General features: G+C 39.1%; 2 protein-coding genes across 2 annotated transcripts; one reads left to right on the top strand and one right to left on the bottom strand.

Moving 5' to 3' along the window:
- The first annotated feature begins 3,511 nt into the window (after positions 1–3,511).
- LOC106905517 (aldo-keto reductase family 1 member B1-like) lies at positions 3,512–11,313 on the top strand. Its single transcript, XM_014970411.2, has 10 exons — positions 3,512–3,676; positions 4,612–4,779; positions 4,890–5,006; positions 5,162–5,239; positions 5,485–5,607; positions 8,753–8,859; positions 9,568–9,649; positions 9,846–9,929; positions 10,050–10,132; positions 10,672–11,313. Exons 1-10 carry the CDS (start codon positions 3,611–3,613, stop codon positions 10,712–10,714), a joined length of 951 nt encoding a protein of 316 aa, XP_014825897.1. The 5' UTR covers positions 3,512–3,610; the 3' UTR covers positions 10,715–11,313.
- Positions 11,314–11,433: 120 nt separating this feature from the next.
- On the bottom strand, positions 11,434–16,636 carry LOC106905527 (aldo-keto reductase family 1 member B1-like). The gene is made up of 10 exons (XM_014970422.2): positions 15,822–16,636; positions 15,056–15,223; positions 13,862–13,978; positions 13,606–13,683; positions 13,384–13,506; positions 13,185–13,291; positions 13,024–13,105; positions 12,544–12,627; positions 12,366–12,448; positions 11,434–11,909 (listed from the first exon to the last, which is right to left on the bottom strand). The coding sequence occupies exons 1-10, from the start codon at positions 15,885–15,887 to the stop codon at positions 11,867–11,869; spliced, it is 951 nt and encodes a 316-aa protein (XP_014825908.2). The 5' UTR covers positions 15,888–16,636; the 3' UTR covers positions 11,434–11,866.
- Positions 16,637–18,010: the final 1,374 nt, after the last annotated feature.

Below are 18,010 nucleotides of genomic sequence, written 5' to 3' on the forward strand. Positions count from 1 at the left end.
ACAGTGGACAAGTGAAAATGTTGCTTCATTTATGTTTTGCAGCCAAGTATTTTCATGATGGTCATGGACCATGAAAATACTAAAATCGCATACATACTTCAATTAATTTGTAATTCAGTTGAGATTAAGGCCCCTGACCGTACCAAATTAAGTCTAACTGACCTCCTACTGACAAATGATATTCATTAGTGTCTCTAAACCACATCTTATAACAGCAGACTATAAAGACATACAAAGTTATTTTAATGTGAACTAAAGTAAGGAACATCTCCCTGCCAGATATACAGTGCACCATTTTGTACCTAATGAGCTATATACGCTTTTTTTTTTTAATAATTGGAATAACTGCAACCAGCATAATCTTAATTTACAAAACAAACTCTGTTAGGATGAAGAGAATCAGACTGGGAACAAATGACTCACTACAATAACTTTGTAAGTTTTATTACAAAAAAAAAAAATCCTCTCAATTTTATTTTTTGATGGTTGACTTCATTGAAGAGAGTAGACTTTTATACTATCTCGGTAGAGCCTCGTCCAGTCCAAATTAAACGACATAAAGAGAGTTTAAAGCTAATATGCGGCTTTGGAAATTGCCTACCGACCTAACTGAGATATCAACTTAATGAGACTCCTGCTTTAAAACAAAGTCAGCTCAGATCACTTTCAAGAATCCCTCAGTGAACATGTAACGCATCTGTGAGATCACTGTGATTTATGACATATGGATTTCTCTCTCCGATCATGTTAGTCTTCATGTTCATCATACAGTCGTGTGTGTGTGTGTGTGTGTGTGTGTGTGTGTGTGTGTGTGTGTGTGTGTGTGTGTGTGTGTGTGTGTGTGTGAGCGGCCCCAGCAACGAGCTGACACTCTGCATTAGACTTGATCGTAAACTCCTAAAAGGAGAGAGAAGCCGAGCACGGTGAGGCAGACATCGGGGATTGTTTGATCACCGTTTGACCACGGGATTTGATTTCTTTAGGACAGGTTTTGTTTTACTGGCGGAGTGTGAGATCTGACTGAGACCCAGCAAAAGCCCGAACTCCGTCCGATGAAGAACAGACACAACAGCTCTTTATCATCGAAACGAAGGTCCCCTTAAATAGTCCATCTGACCTTCCATCATGTCTCCAAATGTCTTGGTTGCTTCCCTTTTTTTTCTTTTATTCTTATTAATCTCCTTCGTACAGTGAAGCAGTATTTGTCTGCAGACTTAAAATAAGAGCCCCCTTCCCTTTCAGGTAGAAGTTGTATGTGGCTGTGTCTTCGTCTGGTTTACCTGCGGGTCTTTGATCCCGACAGTACGCGGCGGTGTTTGATTTCTTGGGTACTTTGACAGTTTGGAGGATGTCGAAAGGCCTTCCAGTGTCTGAAGTCAGATCAGAGGAGGGAGAGAGAGAGACAGGGCCTGAAAAGCAGGTGTCCAGCTGGGAGAAGATCAGAAGAGACTCAAACTTTAGCGAGAGCCATTGTGAGGTACACGGCGGCTGTTAGCTCACATAACTTTTCCCTTTGTGTGTGTGTGTTTTTTTTTTCTCTCTCTCTCTCTTTTCATACGGCTGTCTTCTCCTTCTCTTATCTTTGCCTCAGAATGTTGAATGGCTCAGTTAAAGGTCTCTGAGGTTTTATCAGATTTTTGCCAAAATAAGCAATGTGTGCGCACTCCTTCAGCAGTCTCTTGAGGTTTAAATCTCTGTGTGTGCACAAGGGCGCTCCTCATCAAACATCAACCTGGGATAAAGCCACATTTTAAGTATAATTCAAATAAGCATACTCCCTTTATCTTCATGCAAGTAATTGATCGTACCCAGAGTTTGTTCAAAGAGGAATCCATTGACTCAATTTCAAATCACAAATTAAAGCAGTTCTTGAGGTTTTTTTTCCCTTTTTTTTTTCTTTTTTTTTTGGGTTCTGGAGGAACCTTAAATGGAATTATCAATCTTTTTACTTACCAAATGTATGCGCCATGTTGGCCACTGTATAAACTGATGTGATCAAATCACTTAAGGTGATTTGCACTAAAGGGGTTTTGAAGGTGTGACTGTGCCCTCTAGTGGTTCAGCAGCAAAACTAACCAAGTTTCAGAAAGCTTTGTTTGGGCCCCCCGGACGATTCTCAGGAATTTTAAGTACATTTAAATGATGCATAAAAAGCAAGATATTTGAAGCAGTATGCACAGTTTGGATAACAGTTTAATTCATAGTTAATTTGATGTGCAAGATTAGTTTCTTTGAACTACTTTTTATTGTATTTCCTTGGACATTGTTCAGGTACACTTGGTCTTTCTAATGTATTAGAAATGCGTTGCATATTTCTGCACAGGATTTTGAGTTTTCTCTGATACTTTTTGCTGGAATTGTTAATTTCCATCTAGTCAGAGCTTTGTGGTTTTTCGATGTTTGTGTAGGTCATAACCAAACCCTGACCTGCTACCAAGGAAAAGTAGTTTCACTTGCTGATACGTTTGTCTGTTCCCAGAGTGAAGGGCAACAATGGTTGGTTTTCTGTAAGGTTGTTACTGATTTATTTGCAGTTTGAGATTTTGTTTTTGTTGCCCCTCTCTTTGGACTCCCTGTCAGAAAAGGTATTATATCTCATTCATTGATCATTGTAGATCTGAACAATGAAAAAAGGTTGTTTTAGTTGACCTGCATATCCAGTTCACAATTACTTCTTTGCCTATATCTAGAGGAAAAGAAGTAAACTATATATGTTCAGCTTCATGCAAAATGTCTAGCTAGCTTCACTGAATGGGTGCAGCCATGTCAAGGTTCATGTTTGTGCATATTACAATAATTATTCAGTTAAATTGTAAACAAATTTTCCCACCTGAGCTGTTATTCTCTGCAGCTCTGCCAAAGTTGGCAAATGTTAACTTGTTTGTATTCTTGGTTAATTGTCTTGCTTTCCGGCCTGTTAAGTTACGCAGGCCAATATGTTTCAGTCGCTGCACTCAGATTTTATTATATATATATATATATATATATATATATATATATTTTTATATATATATATATCAACTACCCCTTCTCCAAACTTCTCAGCTTTATCTCTGACTTGTGTGTGGTTGTCGGTTGTTCACTAATGTTCTCAAACAAACCTCAGAGGCCTTGAGAGCAAATATACTGAAATTATTTTTTATTTTGCATGGACAAATTGGATGATATCTGGAAGTAAATTGTGGCACTGTAGATTTTATTTAGAGCTGTTTCATTTATTTCTATTCCCCCTTACATCAGCGTTTTCTCCTTTATTTTATTTTTTGTTTAGATATGTCACGTAAAAATCCCAGTAAACTCTCTAAATCACTGAATTTTCACAAAATGTGAAAAAGGGTTCAGAGGGTGTGAATACTTTTACTAGGCGCTGCATGGTTGTAAAAGGCATATGAAAGAAAACACCTCTTGTATTGTGTGTTCTGATTATTAATAGAGAGTGATGTATATTCCCTCTCCCTAATAATAAACGGAGTGACAGAAGCGCATGGTGGACAACGGCTCAGCTCCAATGAAGTCTGCTAAAAGGCATAACTAATCGATCTACGACGCTCTCACTGTGTGCTGTGCTCCAACCTGCGCGTCACATTCAGGGTCTGCTCGTCCTCCAGCAATGGCAACTGCAGTGAAACTCAACACCGGCGCCCAAATGCCCATTGTAGGACTGGGCACATGGAAGGTGAGTTTGTCTGTTTAAATAAAGTGTTGCATATTTGCTTTAGCTAACAGTTCAGGTAAGCTAGCTGAGCATTTTCATGGGAAGGAGGGCGAAACACTCCACTAAGCTAAAAGAAAGTTTGGTTTCACTTCCTGGCTTGAGTTTATTTTTCATTCTCAAGTGTTTAAAAGTGTGTGTGTGTGTGTGTGTGTGTGTGTGTGTGTTTTGTTTTGTTTTGTTTTTTTTTTTGTTGTATACTGTGACGTTTTGACGGAGCGTATCTTGATAATGTTGCACTGACCGTGGCTAATACGCGGTCCACGCAGGCGATTTGTGGAAACATGAGCGTGGTGTACACAGTCTGAAGTAAGGCTTCTGCATTAAAACTACACTTTTTTCAGTGAGAATCAGCAAAATCTCGGTTATTTTTACTTCAGGCTAAATGACAGGAAATCCATTCCCAACCTTCTGTCTAATAGTTACGTCTGCATATAAACCTTTACAACCTCCTAGTTGTAAAATAAATAAATAAATATATGCAAATACTTTTAGATAAGCTGGATCCATTTTAGCGTATTATTTTTCACACTGCCTAGTGGTGGCGCAGATCAATTCCTGTTATCATATTAAGTAACCTTAGTCTGGAAAACTTCCTGTATGAACACACCTAACCTGTCTGCTTAAATTTTTGCAGAAATAAATGGCAGGTGTTTTAGCTAATTTCACTGCCTGAAATACAGACGGCTCAGAATAGAAGACATGTATTTTTCCCAGCCTAGATAAGTGTGTAAAATTCGAGTAGGAATGGGAAATTTGTGGCTCTTCAGACATTTTTCTGCATACGTGTTACCATTTTATCCTTCCTGACTTTTACAAGCCAAAACTGTTTGACCACCCATCTGCCATTTCTATTCATCTATTAAACTAGGTTTATGTTTTTTTTCTTCTTCTTCTAGTCTCCCCCTGGCAAGGTGACAGAGGCAGTAAAAGCAGCCATTGCAGCTGGTTACAGGCACATCGATGGGGCGATGGTCTACCAGAACGAGACGGAGGTGGGCGAAGGGGTCAACGCCATGATCAAAGAGGGTGTGGTCAAGAGAGAAGATCTCTTCATAGTCAGCAAGGTAAGATCTCGTTGCATCCAGTGCCTTGCCTGCTGCAAAACTACTTGGACATACTGTTGAACGTTGCTGATCTTCAAAACGCTCGTTTCCGAAACATATTTGCTTTGTAGCTGTGGTGCACTTTCCACGAGAAGCCTCTGGTGAAGCAAGCGTGCGAGAAGACGCTCGCTGATCTTAAACTGGACTACCTGGACCTTTATCTTGTGCACTGGCCCATGGGGTGCAAGGTGAAACGACTTCTTCCACATGTGACAGTTTTCAAAGTCATTTTAATAAGCCACTTAAATGGTGTCACAAAAAACATTTTTACTTTTAAATCCAGTTTCTTATTAACGTTGCTCTAAAAATGGTTGAATAATTTATTTTTTTCTTTCTTGTCCAGTCTGGTGGGGATCTTTTTCCTTTTGACGGTAATGGGGAACTGATCAGCGATAGTACTCACTTCCTGGAGACATGGGAGGTAAGCTGGTAAAACACAACTTCTCTTAGCTGTAGTTTACTGAAAATTGAAATATCACATCCTAATAATTAAGCAATGCAGTAGTTCATGGTGAAGATATGAAACAGATTTGATAAAAAAAAGCAACTATGCAGGCAGAAAAGTTGCAGTGCATGTTTACTTAAAGGCTTAAACTATAATACCAGCAAGCTGCTTGTCTCATTAAATGCATTGTTTTTGCCTTTGTTTTTTGTTTTTTTTCTCAGGGTATGGAAGAGCTGGTCGACGCCGGTTTGGTCAAAGCTATTGGCATCTCCAACTTTAACAAGGACCAGATCGAAGCCATCCTCAAAAAGCCCGGCCTGAAGTATAAGCCTGCCAACAACCAGGTAAGCTTGAGTTTACCTTAGCCGCCACCTTAATGACCAGCAAACGCCTGCGACGGATGCAGTGGTCGCTGTTTACGTCACCACAGTGTTGTGTTCAAGACCACCTAACCCGAGACCAAGACAAAACCAAGACCAGAGTGTATCGAGACCGAGACAAGACCAAGACTTTTAGGGTCCGAGACCAAGTCAAGACCAAGACCGAGGGAAGTCGAGACCGAGTCAAGACCAAGACCAGCGGTCCGTGCTACGTGACACAATAAAATGTAAAATATGATCGAAATTGCTTCTCAAAATAATATGAAAGATCCATATTCCCATAAAAACACCTAGATATTAAATACTTAATACATTTGACCAATATTAAATATTCCATTTCTGTGTTACAATGTGTGATGGTCTCGTGCCATCCCTAAAAACATAACACCCTGGACATTTGCCCATATTGCTCATATAAGAAACCACCACTGTCTGCACCATTAAACATAGCAATTGAGGCAATGCCCTGACGGTAAATAACGCTCAACTACGAACACTGACCGAGGAGCAACAAGCAAGAAGTAACCAAACAGAAGGCGCTCATCGTGACTGTTTTCACTCTCTATCCCAGTACATGAAGCCAGGTAGTCTGACACCATGGCAGACATTACAGCTGCCACTTTGAACAAAAACAATCAAAGAGCAATGTGCATGCTCTTTCGTTCTTGTGTTGTAGTTATTTATTAATTTAAATATCAACGTACATAATTAAATAAAATAATGATGCAGTGTACACAGAGCAATACAAGAACAAAGAACGGGTGTTCTGTCAGGTCAGATCGTCATACGCTTAACACGAACTCACGGTGTTCAGTCAGATCAGCATACGTTGTCAGATAGTCGTACGCTTAGCTCAGACATGCATACGCTGTCATTACCATATGATTTTATTTAATCAGCAACATAGAATCATGACGTAGATCATTATTAACAGTTATTAACAGTTGTATGGCATCCAGCTGCAGCCAGACCTGCTTTAAACACACTTTGAAACCACGACAACGCATGTATATCTATCTAGTTATCATATTATGTCATATTATAAACAATTTAATGACTTATTTTCGTCATAACTTGTTGCATATACTGACAACTCCACTGACGGTCGGACTTCTTAATGCGCATGCGCAGGCATGGTACTCACTGCATGTTTGCTATTCTGACAGCGTATGGCTATCTGATAGAACAACGGCTCTCAGCGACACTCCAGTCCTATCTAATACGTAAAGAGACGAGCAGATGAATCGTACTGTTCCTGAATGTCACATCACTATATTGCAGACTTTTGGACACAGCGCCGTTGTCCCATATATGCGACAAGTCAGTCAACATCTCCGCACAATAATTCAGCACAGTCAGTGACAACTTTTTTTCATCACAATGCTTATGTGTGTCTCTGTACAGCTAGCTTTGCTAACATCACGTCAACGGATCTTGCCTTCTTTGAGCTACTTTTCTAAGCGCTGCTGAGTTAGCTGTGGCCATCGGATTTGTTATGATTTATGCAGCAATATTCCATTACTGACGATTAGACAAACATTTTCTGCCGCTGAGAGAAAACCACTGCGCATGTCTCAGAGCGCCGCGTGCGAGTGAAAGGTGGGGAGGGGAGGGGCAGGGGGAGAAATACATAGTTGCTTGGATTTTAATTGGTGCGTTTTGCATCCACTGAAAACAAAGATGTTAACAAATAAACTGGACAGTATGCTGTACGTTTAGTGATATTTTCACAGTTGCGGTCTCGACTGGTCTTGAAATAAAATGCCGAGTCCTCAGTGCCCGAGACCGAGACAAGACCGAGACCAAATGCGGTTGAGTCCGAGACGAGACCGAGACCATCAAAAAATGGTCTTAAGACCGGTATCGAGACCAAGACCAATTTCGAGTACCACAACACTGCGTCACCAGTTGAAACCGGAGAGTATTGCTGGTAAATAACATGTCTAATTTGTCTCTCTCTGAAAGGGCATCAGTAATGGTATTATCTGTCTCTTCCAATCTGCTCTGACCATTAGTAATGAGCGGCAGCAGCTTTCCCACAGGCCACACCGATTATCTGAGGTGACCTTATATTTTTGTGCTCCTAGAGCGCCATTGCTCTCAATCACTGCTCTGCTGCTGCTTTCTAATGAAATTAAAGGGCCATTCTCTTTTTTTTTCTTTTTTTCTTTTACATCTGCCTTTTGTCTCTTACACTCCAGACAAAGAAGTTTTCTGTCTTTTATATCAGCGAATCTATCCTTTTAAAGTAGACTTATTTGAGATGCAAGAAACCATTCCCATGCCTTGTGCTTTTGGACTTTTTACATATTTTGTCACACATCAACTACAAACCCTAATGTATTTTATTAGGACGTGTGTACTTTTTTAAGTGAAACAAAAATGTTAAATTATTCTAAATGCAAAAGAACCAACACTGCTCAACATATCAGTCATGAACCGTGGTGGTGCCGGCATCATGGTTTGTTTTGTTTTTGAAAATGCTTTTTTCTAGCACATATGTTTTCTAGCAAACACAAGGTAACTGGATAAAGTTGATGGGAAGGTGGATGGTGCAATATACAGAGCATTCCTGCAAAAACATGTTGAAGGCTGCAAAGACTATAGCAGAGGTTCCTCTTCCTGTACAAGCTACGGTAGAACGACTTGGGTCAAGACTTGAAAGCCGATGTTGATCGATTCTACGCATTTGGTTTGGTGGAGTCAAAAAATTGGCAAAACTTGTAGAGACGGCCATTTTTTTTTTGTATCTTCGTGCGGATTGTTTATCACTGCAAAGCTTATTTTATGTAACAAGTTTCTATGTGAGAGGTTCCTGTTATACAAAGTCTTTAGTGATTCCTGTTTGACAAGAACATGTTTCACTTGATACCATCACACGTAACCTGCTACGAAATGCTTCAGCTAAGAAAAGGGCCTTTCAGTACTGAGGCAGAATAAAATGCATGCCACACATTTCAGATTTTCTCTTAAAGAAGAAAGTTGTATTTTTTTTTATTTTTTTTATTTATTCCTCTTGACAATTTTGCTCTACTTTCTGTCAGCCTATGAAATCCCAATATCTGTGTATAATGACTTGTGCCATTGCCTAATAGCGTTTTCTTCCTAGGTCGAGTGCCACCCATACCTGACCCAGGATAAGCTGATCGAGTATTGCCACTCTCAAGGCATCACAGTGACTGCTTACAGCCCTCTTGGGTCCCCTGACAGACCCTGGTATGTTTTTCAAATCAAAATGCTGTGTAAATGTCTGTAAGGTGGAAGAAACACACATATGTAAGCTGTATTATATGTATTATAAAGAAATGTTTAATATTAAATACAGGATGTCTTGCTGTTAAATTAGATCACGGTGACTTAAAAAGTCCTATTTTTAAATTTATGTATCTAAAATTAAGACCTTAAAATGTCTTAAATTCTTTTTTTTTTTTTTATGTAAGTCGTCCTAATTTGTGATTAACAAATTTTAGGCCAATGTAAATTTTGTTGTGGCAGGACTACTTAGACTTTTACATATTCTTTGTAGTCTTTTTTTGTTCCCTCTCATCCCCAAAAGGCTAGTTTTTCAGGCTAGCTAGCACCGAACGGTGTGTGCGCTCTGCGCCTCCGCAGTGTGAGAAACACAAAGCTGCTGTCAGGAGCCACAAACAGACCCCAGAAATGTCACGGTTTGAATCCGCTGGGGGTGGCTACAGCTCCCCAGAAAACAGTCTACATTGCTATTTTTGTATTTCTCCCTGCTGTTCAGTCCGTCACGTCTTGGTCTCAGGTTAGGTGGTCTTGAACGCAACACTGGTGTGATGTGTTTTGTAATTTGTGAACTAAACATCAGTAATTGTTGTAAACTGAATTGTTTCGTGTTTGGTGTGTTCTCACTGTAGTGAAAGAGCTGTGTTTGACCCCTGTAAGTGATTTAAATTTCAGGGCTAAGCCAGAAGACCCCTCACTTTTGGATGATCCCAACATCAAAGCCATCGCTGACAAGCACAAAAAGACTTCCGCTCAGGTACAGAAAGATTTTTTATTTTTTATGCCACAAACCTTAATTCATGTTCCTCTTTTATTTTTCTTCGTGTGCATCGGCGATATTTACAGAGACGATAAGAGAAATTTATGTTTGATGCTGTTGCTATTTGTCTCCAGCTTTTATGAGGCCACGTAGCGTGTTTAATATCCTGCCCACTTCCTGTTTTTTTTTCCAGGTCCTGATCCGCTTCCACATCCAAAGAAACGTGATTGTGATCCCAAAGTCCATCACTCCGCAACGCATCCAGGAGAATTTCCAGGTAATTCAGTGATCAGATTATATTTTGCTTTTCAGGAAGATAATTTTTTTTTTCTTTTTTTTTTTTTTTTTTTGCTTTTCTTGCTCTGAATCTGACCCAAGAGCTGCTTAACTGTTCCAGGTGTTTGACTTTGAACTGACCGAGGAGGAAATGAAGACCATACTGGGATTCAATCGGAACTGGAGATTCTGCAGCATGCATTGGTAAAAAAAAAAAATTGCTGTTGTGCTTTTTTTTGATGGTTCATTCTTTTGCATGGTTATGAGATTATTTAATGTCTGATTTAATATTATCTATTTTAATATATTAGTGTTTTATAACTCATTGTCTCTTGTTGGTCAATAATCTAATCAGCCTCATAGCTTAGATTAAATCCATGTGAAGTACATATTTTATGTTTCAAGGTAGTTTAACAGCTGCACCTACAATGACATAGAAGATATTTGCTATATTTTCTGTGATGAAAATATGACCTAATTTCATCTGAGTCAGCACTTGTGGAGGACATAGTGTTAATAATGACTGTTAGTCATTGTTATGGCTAACAGTGACCTTAGTCATAATAATAAGGTTTTATAAACGAAAGCGTATCATTTTGTTTAGCTGCTCTAAAGGCTAACCAAAGGGTTCGTTTTGTCTACCTCATGAAATCCAGCAGAACAGCAAATAGTCCTCACAGATGAAAAGTCCACAATAGGAGATGTTTTCTGTTGTGCGTTACTGTTTTTTCTTCTTTCTGTAGGTGCTTGAAACACAAGGATTACCCGTTCAACGTCGAATTCTGAAAGGAAGACGGCAGATTTTCCACAGGTGCTCAACTCTGCTTCCATACCCTCTGGACGCGCTCACTTCCTGGAGGAGTTTTTTTTTCCTCCTTCTTTTTTAGAGAGCAGAGGCATAATATGAGCATACTGGCATAGATCTATTTTTCTCTCTGTTTGTCTCATTGCGAATTGAGTTCTGCCTTAAGCTGCATTAAGTTACTGACGTCCCCCAATCGTTGCCATCCCTGATGAATATGAAATTATTTTTAAATCCAAGTTTGGCATTCCTTTTTAAATACAGGGACATGCTGTCCTTGGTAAACTTTTACATTATTAAGATAAAAATATTTTTATGACACTACCTGTTACATTTAAATACACTCCTTCAATTCGCCACTAAGGCAGAGATACTTAAGGTTTACATGTTATTAGCAAATTTCCAAGCATGTGCCACTGAAAACCTGAACATGTTGCAATCCAGAAAGCTTGACTGACTCATATGTGGCACTTTGCAGTCATGTGTATCGACTCTGTCACGAAACAACCTCCAGCTTTCACTTCTCATGTTATCTGTGTGTGTTAAGCTGCACAATAAAGTCATGTGATGTATTATGTCACAAGTTTATGCGGTTTCCTATCTTCCGAGGTGACGGAAATAAACGGAGTGGTTAATGTTTGATTCAAACTTTCTTTGAAGTGCGAGATGTTGAATTCAGAAAAGGAGTCTCAGACTTTAAAAGTGGCATGTCAAACAGCAAGTCTTTTATTCAACAAATTCAGTAGATGTTTCACAATATCAGTGCATCAAAAACAGATAAAATGCAGTTGTCTATAAGAACATCATGGCAAAGTAACTTAATTAGATATTCATTACTGTTGCATTTTGTTCATATAGATCAACGTAAACGTTTTAACGATTTTTCATTTGTATGGAGATAATATTGTCATGATACACTTGCTTCATCTAGATTTTAGTCGTATTACAAATCAGCCTTTATTTGAACCGTTTACTTCCTTTTTAATGTCTAACTAACCACTTCATGAACAATTTTTTTGGTGACATTTTCTGCAGGTTCCATAGACAATAATTAGGTAGTAATTTAATTAAAGGGTATGTTCATCCTTTTTTTTTTTTCCTCAAAGAAGGATCAAACAGAAACAGTGCTGCGTTGGCTAGTATTCTGCATTGAAGGGGTAGTCTTTATGCTTTACGGCCCTGTGGAGCGGGGGAAAAAGAAAAGACAATGGAACATTGTTAAACTTCACGATACGAAGCAGAAGTCGACAGTTTAATGCCGACATGTTTCTTTTTCTAAATTATTCACTGCATGAACTTTCCACATTTTGTCACATTACAGACGTCTGAGTTTTAGTTATTTGGGAGATCAGCAAACGGCCATTTCACAGAAAGAATTAAAGCAAAACTCCAGGTATGTTTTTGTTGAGGGAATAACATGACATGATATAAAGCTAATGTAACACCAATCCTCTCCTTAAGCGGTATCAAATTTAATGGGGAAAAAAACAAAAACTACTCAGATCCTTATTTGTAAGATAACTTTTGAAAACGTTGTCGGCCTATATCACCCAGGGAACTTAATCAAACACTTTGACGGTTATTGTAACGTGACAAAAAGGTGGATAAAGTAACACACAAACGACATAGTCTCACCACTTTGCTGGGAATCCTCTGTAGTTCCTGTTCAAGCCCAGGATCGTTTTCATGTCGTCTTGGCTTAACTCAAAGTCAAACAACTAAAAGAGAGACGAGATCAATTTGAAAGGGTGGAATGAACAGATGATTCTTTCCCTAAACCCTTTTAACACGGATGCTGACGAGGTCGTTTTACCTGGAAGTTCTCCTTAATCCGACTTGGTGTTGCCGACTTGGCGATGACTGCCACATTCCTTTGTGTGTGGAAACGCATGAGAACCTAGGAAGGGAATATGAGGAGTATTTTTTTTAAAATAGAAACTGTTGCATGATGTCATATGTGGTGGTTCGCCCCGAAACACCATACAAATGACCTTCTTGTGATTGGATTTTTGCCTTTGGGCACTGATGTTTATCAATTGCCCTAGATTTTCAAACTTTGAAGGCATTTGAGGGTTTTATTGTACACATCTCCTCAAAAACACCAGAACACAATATTTTCTTGTTCACTAATTTCTTAAGTTCACTTATGCCGCCGTTAGCAGTGATCTTGTAGTGCAAAGTGTGAGGCATCTCATGGAGAATCATGATGATCTTACAGAAAAATATGTTTACCATATTCATTTTTTGTAGAAGAGTAGTTTTAATCATAAGGAGTCATTAGCTCCTGTCTTACCTGTGCTGGAGATTTGTTGTACTTTTTAGCAATGGCCAAGATGGTCGCGTCCTCTAGAAGACGGGGGTCGTCAGAGGAAGCCCTTTCAAAGGACGTGAATTGTTTGCAATTAGTGATAATTTAGTTTTCTTGAGTGTTGACACTGATGTGAGTCAACTCACCAGGGTCTGTCTGGAGATCCCAGGGGGCTGAAAGCTGTAACTGTGATGCCCTTGGAGTGGCAATAGTTGATCATTTTCTCTTGGGTTAGGTATGGGTGGCACTCAATCTAAAGAAGCACTCAAATGTTACTGATCTATTTCTTTCTTTCTTTCTTTTTTTTTATATTTCATATTTAGAAAACCCGGTTGTATGAATTACCTGATTGTTGGCTGGTTTGTATTTGAGGCCAGGCTTGTTGAGAATGGCTTCAATCTGGTCTTTGTTGAAGTTTGAGACGCCAATGGCTTTGACCAAACCATCATCCACCAGCTTCTCCATTTCCTTTTAAATAGATTATACACAAGTATTGTACAGAAAAAAAATAAAAACACTCAATAATTTGCAGAGCTAGTCTGTTTGCTCAGTGACTTTTTAAATTACCCCCCACGTGTCCAGGAAGTAGCTGTCATCACAAATGATTTCGTTGTTCTCGTCTGATGGAAAGATCTTTTCCCCTGGCTGTGAGGAGAAAATACAGTTCATATGCATCAGGGTGAAGGTAATGACTATAAAGCCTCTGAAGTTAAAGAAATTTGGATTTTAGCTGTAGCTAAAATTAATGTTGAGCAGCAAGCATGCACTTTTCTGTAAGGTCATCAATGCTAGGCGAAGTGAGACAGGGTAATTGTGGGCTCACCTTCATCCCTACTGGGAAGTGCAAAAGGTAAAGGTCCACATAGTCCAGCTTCAGGTCTTTGAGAGTTTTCTCACATGCTCCCCTTACCAGTGATGGAACGTGGAAGGTGCACCACAGCTGAGAAACACACACGAAAAAAGAAATATCGATTGTCTAGGAGGAGAAACAAGCATGAGATGTTGTAGTCGCAATATTTTTTTTTTTTTTGTCGAAGTGAATTCTGGATGTCTGCAGCCCTTTGAAGGAAGCCAAAACTTATGAGACATTCCCTGCCAAACACCCTTTAAGAATAATGGTTTGTTTCTATGTATTTTTAAGAAGCCAGCCTTGGGTAATCCATTTTATTATCAATCACTGGGAGGACTAGTAGGCTTTGGATTAAGACCAGTCATTTTCTCCTTTTGAAAAAAATGACGTATAAACCACTCACTTTATATCTAGTGGTTACCACTCTCCCTCTTAGACCACTCCTCGTAGACATAAGGGACAGTGAAGGCAACTAAGATGACGTTGTGAAATGTTTGTAAATGTCTGGCACATTCTTTCCCCTTTTGCCTGTTCTCCGTCTTATTTAATGGAGTAGGAAAGGAAAACCCGTTTTGATTTGGCTCCCAATCGTTCATATAAAGAACTAGTCAATAGCTATGGACAGTTGGTAAGCTTCACTGCTGTACTATGGCTGTTGCCATGTGACTGTCTGGTAAAATCAGTGTATGTAGTACTTATTAGTACTGGATTTACATTTACTTGATAAACCTCAAACCTGATCCGTTATAAAACTACTAGAATTAGTGACTCAATGGTTGATTGATCATCTCTCAGTTAAAAAAAAAAGTGGATGGAAATATTAACAATAGCCAAAATATTCTTGCTAATGTGTGAACAAGGGCCTAAAGCTCTGAATTATTGTAGAGTTTCTAATGTTGAGCAGGAAACACAGTGAGGTACTTTGTAGCTGAAAAGGAGATGCTACAGGAAAAGCTTCAACAAACATAAGTCTGTCTAGAAACATCTGTTACGTACAGTGCTTACTGATATTTATAGCCACACAGGCCACATATTTAGTGTGAAAGTTTGATTTCTGTGGTTTGGGAGATTTAGGACAATTTGGAGCATGGCAAACTTTGTTTTCCACAGAATTGATCTGTGATATACGGCCTTATTTCTCCAACAAGCAGTCATTCTTTGGCGTACCTTACTGACGATGAATAAGTCCTCTCTTTTTGCCACTCCTTGTTCAATCATGGCGCGCACTCCTTCCCCAACTTCTCCTTCGTTCTCATACACGAAGGCACCGTCTATGTGCCTGTAGCCGCTGCTTATAGCCACCTTCACGGCCTCGGTGACCTTCCCGGGCTCGGCCTGCGAAGGTTTACGCAGACGCACATCATGCAAACACTCAGGCATCAAACATTTGTGGCAATATTTTGATGTCCTTTTTTTGTGTGTGAAAGTAGTAAATAATGTCTCAATTTGCAAATTATTTCAACCCAAAAACTGCCTAAAAGTAACTGAAATCTTTAGTCGAGCAAGTGTGGGTAAGTCTTGTCGTTTCTGAAGTAGTTTTAATCATGGCCACGTCATTTTTTAATGTTTCAACTCCAAAAACTTTAAAGCTCCTACTTTTTAGCCTGTGGTCCTCTGTTGTACTCTTAGTTACACATACAAATCAAATGACCTTCACACAAACATCAGCAGGCGGAGCTCAGCATGCAGTAAAGTGTTAATATTTACCATTGTACGCAGATAACACAGAGGCACAGTGTGATTGTAGTGGTTTCACTGCTTATTTCTACTTCAGCAACTCTGGGTACTCGGTACATTAGCATTCAAACTTACATTAAAGCTTAAGTTGCTAAAAGTTTGAAAAAAACATTCAGTGAGAGGCAGAACCAACACAGACGAGCTTGGAGTGTATTTACTGAGCAGTTGCAACAAATGTGTAATATCTTAGCCTTACCCTCCAGGTTCCCAGACCAACTATGGGCATCTTGGCTCCATTGTAGAGTGTAACTGCAGGAATCATCTTGATGATTTTTGTGTGTCCAATCTAACCTGGTAGCTCAGAAAGCAGCCGGTTAAACAAAAGATGCCTGATGCCAGCTGAAGATGCAGGCAGCCTTTTATTTGATCTCGAAATGGGAGGGGTTAAAGCCACCGGCCCTGTGCGGTACACACTGAAAAAGGGGTGTGACTGTTCAAATGAGATTTTTTTTTTTTATCATGCCATGAAATTAGGCCAAATTGTAGAACAACGCTCTATTCATTTCATTCACAGCAACAGTATAAATCAAATCAATGTGACATATTTTTAATGTCTCTCCAAAATGTTAGACATCCACATTTTCAAGAGGTACAATCTTAAAATGTTCTGTTCTGACATAAAATGAAGGCTACAGATATTTGATTTGCCTTGCTGTCCTAAAAAGCAATGAAACAGAGATGTACAAATCTCTGATTTGTATTCTGTCGATTGAACAGGAGGTGAAGAAAAGCTGAAAGTAACTCATACTAAAAGATGACTCAGCAGAAGATGACATATTGAAAACCTGCTTTTTTTTTTTTACTTTTGCTAATCAGGTGGGCGTTCAGTGTGTCGTAATCAGAGATGAAGCAGCAAATTGTGGTACAAAGTGACGTTTGTAGGTAATTATTAATGAAGCTGTAATGAAACGGCGGTGGTTATTGCTCTGTGACGCCCTGTTTACCAAAAACTCGTAAGCAGCATGTTTGCTTCAGTTGAGTGGGAAAATGAACTGTTCAGGTGCTGTATCAGTTCACTTCATTAGTTTTCAGTGACACTTCATGGGTCCATTTCTGTCCAAATTAAGTCTACATTGGTACAATTCTAAAAAAAAAAAAAATAACAAAATACGGTTAATAGTAAATTTAGATCCAGATGCATACTGTCAAACTAAAACAAAATTAAAAATCCAGTAAAATTGAGGTGATTATTTCATGCCAATTGATAAAAAAAAAAAAATTATCTAAGGAAGCTCAGCTAATTGAATTGAGTTGAGAGAGAGCACACAGTCTGCACAATCTGGGTAAATATTCTGTGTGATTCATTTTTGCAAGGAGCTGGCATACCTATAATGGACACTAGAGGGTGTAACTGATAGCACATTGTGTAACAGTAACCCTATAAAAAACTAGGGTCATTTTTCCCTAGTTTTGTCCAGAATGTGGGCCATGTAGACGTCTCAGGGGAGGACAAGCACCCTCGCCTATGATGTCAGCACTTATCCACTCTTGTGCCGATCGCTTATGTGCCAGCTCCTTATTGAAAGATTTCCACACCCACTACTGTTATCATTACTACAGGTGTGATATTGTAACCGACTGTGCCATTTGCTAAAAATCCTAGTCATCCCATGACTTGACAAGAAAAAAAAGAAAAAAAGAAAATGCAAGGTTGCACAATAACTCAGCAAATATACAACAAGCATGGTAGGGTAGTGGAGGCTTTTGATGTGCCGTACCTGATAACAAATGTTGGTCACCTGATTCAGAGGGCATAATCAAAAATAAGTACAAGAGAAGGATGATTTAGCAGAATATAAGGAGATTGGGAATCTATCTAGTGGCGTGCGGTCCCGTCTGCGATTTCAAACCCATTTCAGAATATTCTATATTTGCAAACGAATGTATATCAATTATGTTTTTAGTTTGGCTAGCTTGAAGTTCAGAATTTCAGCTGTGACATTTGATTTTTTTTTTTTTTCTCATTTTTATATTGTTTTCAAACAGTGTGTGGTACTTATTTTCAAGCGCCAGTTTGCAGATCTGTAATGACTCAGCAATTGTCTTCTAGAGTATTAAACTCTGAGGAGCAACCTTATCTAGCTTACTTTAGCTGAGCAGCATTTAGGTGTGGCACAGCCTACGTGACCAAGCAGTTTTCACTGGCCTTTCATATACTTATATGTGTGTGTACTTTATTGTTTTTATATGCAACCAAATTTTCAGGTTGTAACTCATGACCAATCAGCTGTGCTGGTTTCAGGCTAAATGTTGTCACTCTTGGTCATGTGCAGTTCCTTCAGATAAATGTATCCTTCCTGGTTAGTGGGAGCAGAGAAATTGTGAGCACAGTGAGAGGCTTAAGTTGTGCTTCATTCAAGTTTCTGTGGATTGCGATGACAACCA

This window comes from Poecilia mexicana, unplaced genomic scaffold, assembly GCF_051168715.1.
Source record: "Poecilia mexicana isolate PSO_F unplaced genomic scaffold, ASM5116871v1 scaffold_23, whole genome shotgun sequence".
Classification (NCBI taxonomy): Eukaryota; Metazoa; Chordata; class Actinopteri; order Cyprinodontiformes; family Poeciliidae; genus Poecilia; species Poecilia mexicana.

Bases quoted from the DNA above. Each gene is read 5' to 3' on its own strand.
- LOC106905517 (XM_014970411.2), top strand. From the start codon at position 3,611: ATGGCAACTGCAGTGAAACTCAACACCGGCGCCCAAATGCCCATTGTA. The intron at 8,860-9,567 runs GTATGTTTTTCA...TTTAAATTTCAG, and splicing joins GGGTCCCCTGACAGACCCTG to GGCTAAGCCAGAAGACCCCT. The intron at 9,650-9,845 runs GTACAGAAAGAT...TTTTTTTTCCAG, and splicing joins ACAAAAAGACTTCCGCTCAG to GTCCTGATCCGCTTCCACAT.
- LOC106905527 (XM_014970422.2), bottom strand. From the start codon at position 15,887: ATGATTCCTGCAGTTACACTCTACAATGGAGCCAAGATGCCCATAGTT. The intron at 13,684-13,861 runs GTGAGCCCACAA...TTCTCCTCACAG, and splicing joins ACTTCCCAGTAGGGATGAAG to CCAGGGGAAAAGATCTTTCC. The intron at 12,449-12,543 runs GTAAAACGACCT...TCTCTCTTTTAG, and splicing joins GGATTAAGGAGAACTTCCAG to TTGTTTGACTTTGAGTTAAG.